Source organism: Pteropus medius, unplaced genomic scaffold, assembly GCF_902729225.1.
Source record: "Pteropus medius unplaced genomic scaffold, Ma_sr-lr_union100, whole genome shotgun sequence".
Lineage (NCBI taxonomy): Eukaryota > Metazoa > Chordata > Mammalia > Chiroptera > Pteropodidae > Pteropus > Pteropus medius.
This window is the reverse complement of record NW_024350325.1, coordinates 10,218,279-10,227,957: the sequence shown is the minus strand read 5'-3', so window position 1 is coordinate 10,227,957 and position 9,679 is coordinate 10,218,279. Positions and strand designations below refer to the sequence as shown.

Genomic DNA, 9,679 nt, shown 5'->3' with positions numbered 1-9,679 from the left:
TGAAATTACACTCATGCCCTTAAATGTTGCCAACAGGAGGCCCTGAGCTCTGCTCACAGAGCCTAGCTAGCCCTGTCCTCACAGAGGCCTAGCACATCTGGTGTTCTAGGTTCCAAGTTCACAGAATATTGGAGCAGAAATTAAAAGGGCATAAGATTTGTTGCAAAATCCCTAGTATCCTAATTGCTTAATGGATACAGGTTTCCTTTTGGGGTGATGAAAGTGTTTTGGAACTAGATAGAGGTGATGGTTACACAACATTGTGAATATATTAAATGCCACTGAATTGCTCACTTTAAAATGGTTAATGTTATGTGAATTTCACTCTCAAAGGTTTCTTTAAAAAGCAACAATACTAAAAACAAAAACTAATACAGAAAGCAATACTCTTAAATCTGTACCAAGTAAAATTTGACAGCTCGACAGAAAATAAAAGAACAAAATTAAATTTTAACGTGCACGTAGAACTAAAATAGCGAAGTGGTCTGGGGCCATTTAGCATAAGGGTAATTCAACCACTTCGCTAGGCCCTAAGCTGTCATTATTAAAGAGTAGTTCGAAAATTAACATTTACTATATGACTCTATCTATCAAGAAGTGCTTATAAGACTTAAGGTATACCCTACTTAAGAAGTCAGGAGTACCCTTAAGAAAAATGTTCTATGCAAAATTCACCAAGTGAAAAAAAAAAAGTGTTTGGAACCTGTGGTTTAGTTACCCGGAAAATGAACTTAACTGGAACAGTTCATTCACAAACAAAGCTGTATAAATGAAGCAATACTCCACAGGCCAATGCCCACGGACATTATGTTAAAATCACTACATCGGCTGTGGAGAGGAGGTATTGGGGAATGACTGTTTAATGGTTATAGGGTTTATGTTTGAAAATAGACAGTGATGGTTGCACGAGATTGGGAATGTAATTGGTGCCACTGAATTGTTAATATGGCAATATATTATCTCAATAAAAATGTGAAAAATAAAAATAATTTTTAAAACCCCTTAATACTGGTTAAAAAATATTGTGACATCTGGTAATTGTTATTACCTATGTTGGGGAGAGTTCTGAAGCCTCAAGCGGGTAATTTTGATTCTACAGATGAAACAAGAAGAGAATCTAGAGATAAGGTAGGTCCTAAGCAATGATGTGAAGAACACAGAGCAAAGAGGCTTTTATTAGATTTATTAGGATCCTTTTAAGCCATCTGTGCACTGATTGACTCTCCTGTGAGCAGCAGCTGTTTTTATTCATTAGGAATGAGCAGATATATAAGTCATTACTCAATGTTCATTTCACAGCTGGGTTTTGAGTTGAAAGGCAGTTCATATCCAGCAAATTTGGCATCAAGTGTTTAAAAGGTCTTTGTGTGAAAAGGTGGTGTTGAGCTTTGTAAAGTATTTTCACCTAATAATGGATTCGGCTAAACATCAGAGATCCAGGAAGGCAAGCCTCTCTGGGTTGATGATTGGATCAACGTGTATATTTGACTTCACTTTGTTCTGGGCCCTGAAGTGGTGAGTCTCTGTATACCTAGAAATTTTTATTAATTGCAATGGAATATGGTGTAGTCATAGGAAAATGGTATAATTTACTTCCTCTGCTTAAGTACCAAGACATTCATGGGAAATAAAATGTCAAATGAGAGCTAAGACTTTAAATGTCATTGAAACAGAAGACTTTAGTACTACAGTGAGATCCCCTTTCTTGGGCTCTGTTGACAAACGTATTGGTCAGAGAAACTTAACTGTGCTGCGGTACAAATTAACTCTGGAATCTCAGTGGCTTAATGCCACACAGGTGCATTTCTTGCTCATGCAGATTCCAGTGTCAATCAGGAGCCTCTCAAGGGCCCCAGGGGACCCCCTCGGTCAACACGATGACAGGATACTTCAACCCACTTCAACTGAGAGCTGTTTTCTCACCCTGGGGTTTCTAGGTGGTCAAAGCAGGGGACAAAAACAAAGGAATCTGTGTCAGTTTTTAAATGTTTTGGTCCCTGAATGTCCCACAGCCCATGGGTTAAAACTAGTCACATAGCCCTGGGGACCCACAGGAGGTTGGGGAATGTGAGAGGAACGTGCTGAGCAGTCAGTGTCTCTGTACAGCCAGGAAGTGTGCTAGAACCCATCGGAAGCCTGGTCACTGGAGCCAGATTGTCATTGAGGGGAAACAGGCATTTCTTGCTCATATTCTAAATAATACATCATATCACTATTAGTTAATAATATGCCCAGAAAACAAAGACTTGAGAAAAGTAGAAAAAGCATTGCTATGGGGAGAAACAGTACGATTAAGAAAGGGTGTGGATCTGGGGCCATTGATTTGGTAGTTTTCCAAATCTAGTAGCTAAGGCTATGTGAGTAAATGGGCCTGGGTGAGTAAACTGGTCAATGGTAATAATACGGTGCTTGCCAGCTCCTCCCTGCCACCTAGGTCCTAGAAGTTTCAGTTTACACAGTGGATGCATTTTGAGAATGTGACCCATACACTGGATCTTATTTTAAGTATATCAAGGGACCTGGATATTTAAAGAGATGCTTTATAAAGTGAACCATTGAAAACACTAGTTGTCATACACTGGCTTTCCATAAAAGCAGAGCACACCCATAACCAGTTAGTACCTAGACAAAAGGTACGGCAACATCTGGTCCCTGCTCTGTCTGAGGTCCAATGGACTGGCATTCAGGCCACTGAGTTCCTTGAAGATCAGGTGGCCTGTGAGACTGAGCACAGTTCCGAAGCAGGGGTTCAAGCGATAGTTCCTATGATTAACATTTTGGCTTTTGTAGACATTTACCTCGTCTTCCTCACTGGATGTCGTGCTCTTGAATGCATGTCTCTCAATCGTATTCTCTCCCTTTTGTAGGAATAAAGTTTTCGAGGGCTGCCCCATATGGCCTCTCATTCTTCTGTATTTGCTAGTAGATGGAATCATCAGGGCCTTAAAAATAAAGCACAATTATCTGTTGTTTGTAGTTCTTGTAGAAATTTAACCTATAGGTACCATGGAACGCATCCTTTAATTGTTTGCTACTCATAGGGGAGCCTGAACAACTTCCCCCTAAGTGCACGGTTGTCAAAGTGACAGGGTGAAGTGGATCCTGAGGCCTGCTGCAGAGATGTGGGTTTTCCAGATGAGCAGCATTCACTCAGAGCTGTGCCTCTGCAATAGCTTCCTTCCTGCTGCCCTGCATTCAATATGCTAAGCTGTGGCTTTGGTCTAACTGTAACAGCTGATGCAGAGGAGTTACCACCGCCAATTATACCATTGAATTCAGCCGGTGTAATCGCAGCCTTTCTCTTTGCTTCTTTAAAAAAGTTTCCTGTGTAAGGCAGCAGAGTTTGCATTTGGTAAGAATGTGTTTGATTTTAGCAGTTCTTATTTCTATGTTTAACTATAGCTTCTACTTCTCAATTGACTAGCATAGAATGAATTGGCTTCCGTCATCAATCAAATGTCAAACTCTGATATTTGGGGCTAGGAGTGATTTTTCTTTTTGTGACTTTCAAGCTTGTGTCAGTATAGGGAGCTGATTTGCTCATGGGTTGAACTGACATCTGTTTAAAGAAGAAAAGTGACCAAAGAAGAAATATTAAGGGTCTTGCATAGCCTGCAGTTAATTTACCCTAATTCCTGTCCTACAGAAATGTCATACCTGCAAAAAGTACTTTAGATCAAACTCCACTTACCAGGGACCCTTTCCAACCATCCAAGCCAACCCACAAGTTATCTATGTCAAAAGTTAGAAAACACAGGCATCCTTTTTCCAAAATGATTTCATAAAAAACAAAGCAATAACACAGGAAAAAAACAGAATCAATAGTGCTGTAGATGAAATTTCATTTGGACCCACTGTCTGATTTCTTTGTCAGCTTCCTTCTGGCTTGGGGCCTTCGAATGCTGGCCAGTGGCATTGGTCATGATATTGACCTGAGAAATCAAAGGAATGTCTTCAAGATTGCTGTTCTCATATGCAATCAGTACCACGAGCTCAATTCTGTCTTGAGAAATGTGCGTGACTTGAGGCAAGCATTTGCAGCCTTTGGGTGTGAGGTTACCTTACTATTAACGCCTTCACCTCCTCACAGCAGTTGGAGGATGATATTCTGGAATGTGTGAATACATGTGACCCTCCCTATAACAACATCCCTGTGGGATCCACCTGAGACTCTGGTTAGCTCCAAGGAAACCCAAGGGCACTCAGCTCAGTGGGGCTGCAGCTCTCCTGTGGTCCCACAGGGTTAGGGGAAGGCTCTGATAGACTCAGCACCATAGAGATGCTAAAAACAAAGGAAAGTTTTCGGCGGTAATAACCTTGGTCGGTGCTACTCTCTCCCACTCTGCCGCCTCAGGATGCAAAGCAGAATTTTCCTTTAGGGACGTTACTGTCCACGGGGTCTGTTCCTCTTAATAACAGCAAACTTTTCCTTTATGAAAGCCAGCCCAGAACACAAAGGTCATTTATTTTAATGAACAAACTAGGGCCCTAATAAACATCGTTGATTTTTTTTTCCTGGCAATCTAAAAACTGTTTGAAGCCAAATTAAATTTTTGTGCTCATCATAGCAAGGTAATACACAGTGAGTCTATAACCATTAGAGCAACAGCAAACAGGTTTATGAAATCCCCAGACAGGAGTTTTCTAGTGAAGCCAATGATTTGTATTTAGGCCCCCGAGAACACCACACAGCGATGCCCAGCATCCCTTCTGAAATGCATCAGGTAGCACAACAGTATTGCATTTTGTTAAAGAGAAAGCTGAGCAGAAGCGAGTTGACATTTCCAAGAATTACTAAAAAGAACCGAAGGTCCTGACCCATTAGAAGACCGTGAAATAATTTTAGTAGGTTTTAGCCATTTAAAAAAATAATAGAATACAAAATATTATAGTGCCTCCTGGGTAAGTTAAGTGTTGTGCGATAGACATGTTTGGGTAAGCCAATCATATAATTTATCATCCAAACTGGGACACTTCCGAGAGTATAAGGGGGCTCTAATAATAATCATGCCAGGAAAACAGCATAAACCAGGACTTCTCTGAGCCAACGAGAACATGCAGTCACTTATTACTAGGTCAGGAGGTAAAATGTATTTGTGACTGAGCACAGTGTTAAAAGTTTCAAGAACACTGATTTAGTGGCCATTTATCTACCTAACACTCCAACGCACCTTCCAATGTCCCTCTTCTTGGTAGTAATCGCTACCACCCAGTGAGAGAGTCGACTATGTGTGGGCACTGCGCTGAGGCCTTTGCCCTCATTTTGAATACATCCAGTCTTCACCACACCCCTTTGAGGCAGGTACTTGTATCAAGAAGGAAGAAAAAAAAATCAACTCTGGCTAATGTTAGAGGTAATTTCTTGGAAAAGCTCACACTTCAAAGGCGGGTGAAAGAGAAAGGAACCAGGTGGCTCCAGAAAGCCTGAGTGATGGGCTCTACCTGGGCCAGCAGTGAAATGAATAAACCCCAGCCCGTTTCTCTCTCCTGGTGTCACTCTGCCCCAGAACCAGTTCTGGGAGGGTAGCCAGATCCACGGATCTTGGAGGCCCTGCTGCCCCCTGGGGTGCCTGGAGCATGAGGAAGGCACCTCTTGGGGGAGCAGGCACCAGGGTTTACCCTCCTGCACACACGTGAGGGGTGGGGGACAGCCCCGAAGGAACGGGGCCCTGCCAGGAAGGGAACTGGGTGCTGAGAAACTGAAGCCTGGACTGTACTGCCAGCTCCAGCTCATTGATGAGGAAACTGAAGCTTAGAAGCTGCTCTTCTCGAGTTTACATGAAGTTGGTGTTCAACCCATACCTATCGACCTCACAGTCTCCCTTGGCTGCTCTGCCCCAGTCAGACTGATGTTCTACTGTTCCCCAAACCCTTTGCCTTTGCTACACCACTCCCACTCCAAGGAGGTCCCTCCCACCTCTCCCTGCTCACAGGCTCCTGAGCATACCTCCTCTTCCAGGAAGCCCTCTTTGGAGGAATCAAAGTCTCCAGGTCCAAAGGTCAATTTTTAGTCCTTATATTCATGGAGTCCCCATCTATTTAGCAAGAGGTTTATAAACACATAATTACTATAGAGCGTAGTAAGGAAATTGTCGAGATACACACAGAAGACTATGGAAACCTGGAAGAGAGATTCCTAACCCAGCTCAGAGAAGTCTTTGAATCCTTCCTGGAGCAGATGACCTCTTATGAAAGAGTCAGGTTGGGGAGCAGAAGGGTTCCAGGCAGAGAGGATAGCATGAGCAAGGGCCTCAGAGAGAAAGAGCCCACAGTACCTGCAAGAAAATGGGAAGCAGCTCTGCCGCTCGTAAGGGCTCCTCTAAGGGGCCACAGCTCACGCCCGTGCCGGACCAGGTGTCCAGTGGTGAACCTCACACAGGGGCTCCTGCTCTTCCATGCCAGTGGGAGGGAAGTACCAGAGGTACAACCAGCAGGGTGGAAAATGATTGTTATATGGGGTGAGGAACAGAGAACACTCCAGATTTCTGGCTTGGACAGCGTCACCAAGTGAGAGGAATATGGAAGATGATGAGTTAGATTTCCAACACACTGAGCCTGAGACCTGAAGATATTCCGTGGAGCTGCGCAGTTGAATTCGCACGAGTCTGAAGTTGGAGGGAAAGTTCTGGAAGGGAGCTGCAGACTTGGGTGTCATCAGCCTGTAGGTGGGCAGGGTACCTTTGGGATCATGCGGTGAGAACGAGGTGACTGAGGACAGGGCCTAGGCCATGTTTGAGGGTCATCATGAGGGAAAGCTGGTGAGGGGCGGAGACATCGCATGGCTTGCTGGGAGGGATGGCTGCTTTGGCTGAAGACTCACCTGGCCTATATCCTTTGGCTCTTTCACTTTTCACACCTGTGACTTCTGCCAAGCTCCTTAATCTCTCTGGTCCTCAATTCCATTGTTTGTAAAGCGAGAAAAGTAATGTGCAGTCAACAGGATTGTTTTAAAATAAGACAACACGCCTAAAGGCACTGAGTATCCCTGTAAATCAGCTCAGGCTACCATAAGGAGATGCCACAGACTGGGAGGCTTAAACAGCAATGTTTAATGAAGACGAGGAGGAGGGCCCTTCCCGCTGATGACCAGCCCCAAGGTGTGGTCACGGAGGAGGAGGGGGAGGGACAGGTCCCTGGAGCCAGGGAGGCTGAGGAACTGGCCCCAAGGCCAATGAAGTGAACCAGAGCGACAGTGAAAGTCTGGGTGCAGAGATAAATTTCAGTCAATTAACCCCTTGTCCAAGGAAACTTACACATCTAAAAGGAAAATGCCACCTAGGACGCCAACTGAAGATTGATGCCCTCATTCTTGCCAGTTTTGATTCTTCAAAATTAAATTTCACTCCTTGGCAGCATTTCCAGCTCCAGCGTGTGCACTTCTCCCTCCCTCCCCCTCTCTCCCCTTCCCGTACCTTCTCTCCCCTCTCCTCCCCCTACTTTGCTTTTCTGCCCTCTGCCCCCTGGCTCCCTGCCACAACCCAGGCATCTCCCCTACTGTATGACTCTGGCAGGATGCTGCAGCTCCTGTCCAAGGCCACAGTGATGACGATGGTGACGACAATGACCACAATGAAAATCCTTGGAGGCAGAACATGCACAAATATTACACCCACCTCAGCCTAGGCCTTGACCTCTACCTCTGGTTCGTCCTGGGGAATTACTCGGTCTTTTCTGTTTACCTGCCTGATTTTGTTTCTCCTCTCCAGCAGCCTCAGGTTACTGTGACAAAACCCTGTACCTCTTTGTGGCGGGGGTCTTCACGTCGGCCACATCGTGCTAGTCTTACTTGTCCTGTGCAGCGGGTGTGTCTATACGTGGTCCTGGTGGAGGTCTGCTGTTGATAGCCTGAGCACCACCCCTCCAGCACACATGCGCACACACTTGTGTGCATTCACTCACACACGTGCGCACACACACTGCTGCAGGCAAGACAACAAAACCTTTCCTGCAATGATTTAAGAAACCGCCTAATGCACTGAGTATTCCCGCAGACTAAAGAAACTCTTGGCTGCCTGGGCCTGGGAAAAGCACTTTCACTCTTTCAGAGTGGGAATCTTGTACTCGTAAGAGTTTTCAAAGGGATTTTTTTTTTGAGGGGGTGAGATAATGGAGGCAAAGAATGAGGGACCCCTTCAAATCAGTGTAATTCCAACGACTAGTACAAGAACATGTTTTGTTGTTGTTACTTTTGCTACTGCTGTGTTGTCATTCGGCCACGGGCACCTTGAAGTTAGAGAAACCTTGGAGTTTCAAACAAGGCATATCTTAGCTTTATTTGCTTTGATGGCTTTTCTTATGAAAAGAAGAGTTTCTCTTATTCGATGACTCCCGTTGCCTTTTGGGAAAGTTATGGAGCATTCTCTCCCAACCCCAAATCAGATGGGTTTGATCTGACACGTAAGGGCACCCCAAGGACAGCTATATGCCAAGGTCCAAAAAGCAAATTCCCCTTGGGGCTCTGGGCCGGCCTGCCAGCAGCATTGCAGAGAGCAGCATTCCTTTCACAATGTGCTCTGTATGGTGCCACTGCAAATTCTTTACTTGGCCTTGAGTCAGCTTCTTTCCCTGGTTATCTGCGTACATCTCTCTAATTTGCTGATGTCATAAACTAGTTTTGTGTGTTTTGCCCAGGCTGCATGCAGTGTCGTTAATGTAGGTGCATTTTTTTTGGTCTCTGAGTTTAAATACTTGAGCACTCCCTCCCACCCTGTTAAACCCAGGCGATGACTCCTCAGTCACTCCCAGTCACTAAGCTAATGTTTGGACATGAATGAACACAGCTGAAAGCCAACAGAACCCATTTCTAAGCTCCATACAGGCCACACATCAACCAGCACCTCCCGTAAGGTCCCTGACACTAACTCCTGAGCAGGAGGCTTGAAATTAAGTAGCAAATCTACTTAATGTCCAGTTAGGGGTTGGAAGCCTTTTGTAACTCAGTTGTATGGAAGTCCAGATGGACTTCACCAAAGAGTCACTTCACCAAACTGTGACCACTAACATCCCCCCTTGCCGCTGCTGTTATGAAGTAAAATTCCTGAGAACTGACACTGTATCAGTGTCAGTCCTTGGTGGGGAGGCCCCATGCTTTAGATTTTGACATGAAGACTCTGTCAAGTGTGTTTCTAGGAGCAGTGCCCAAGGGGAGTGTGGCACCTGTGTAATTGTGCTTCTATCTCAGCCGCATGCAAATCTCTGTATATTTACATGGAGCTGAGCTGCCTTTTTTTTTTTTTTGGTGCTTTATAACTGAATCAACCCAAGTATCCATCAAGGTGGGCCACCTCCCTGTATCAGATGTGTCAGCTTAAACCTAGGGGCTCAGTCCTCTCCGTGGCTTTAAGAGAAAGGACCATCCCGTGGAGACTTTCCGCTGAGTTTGGAGGCACTCTGAGCACCCGCTACCGGAAGTCCTGTTTGGTCTCGATTTCCTCCCAGGTAAGAAGGTCTTGGCTACACCCTCTGCTGGGCAAAGGCGGGAAAGCTCTCATTCTGCCCTATCCCTCCAGGCACTTTCTGGTTCCGTTTTCACTTGAGCCATGAACCATCAGAGTGTGTGCAACTTGTGGATCTTGCCCTCATCTGTGACGCCAAGGCCATTCTCATTGTGCCCCATGTCTCCCTCCCGCTCCGTGGTGGGGTGAGGGAGAGTCTGCAGGCTCTGACCCTGGTCTGGTGA

General features: G+C 45.2%; 1 protein-coding gene and 1 long non-coding RNA gene across 2 annotated transcripts; one reads left to right on the top strand and one right to left on the bottom strand.

Annotated features, from left to right (window-relative positions):
* Nucleotides 1–252: 252 nt before the first annotated feature.
* Nucleotides 253–7,020, bottom strand: LOC120583879 (uncharacterized). Its single transcript, XR_005647889.1, has 3 exons — nucleotides 6,276–7,020; nucleotides 5,948–6,035; nucleotides 253–2,942 (listed from the first exon to the last, which is right to left on the bottom strand). It is a non-coding gene; the product is annotated as an uncharacterized LOC120583879 (long non-coding RNA).
* Nucleotides 7,021–7,497: 477 nt separating this feature from the next.
* TMEM272 (transmembrane protein 272) lies at nucleotides 7,498–9,679 on the top strand. Its single transcript, XM_039839230.1, is given in 6 exon segments — nucleotides 7,498–7,551; nucleotides 7,554–7,713; nucleotides 7,716–7,757; nucleotides 7,760–7,829; nucleotides 9,345–9,415; nucleotides 9,510–9,679. Coding segments are annotated over 6 exon segments (552 nt in total). The 5' UTR covers nucleotides 7,498–7,512.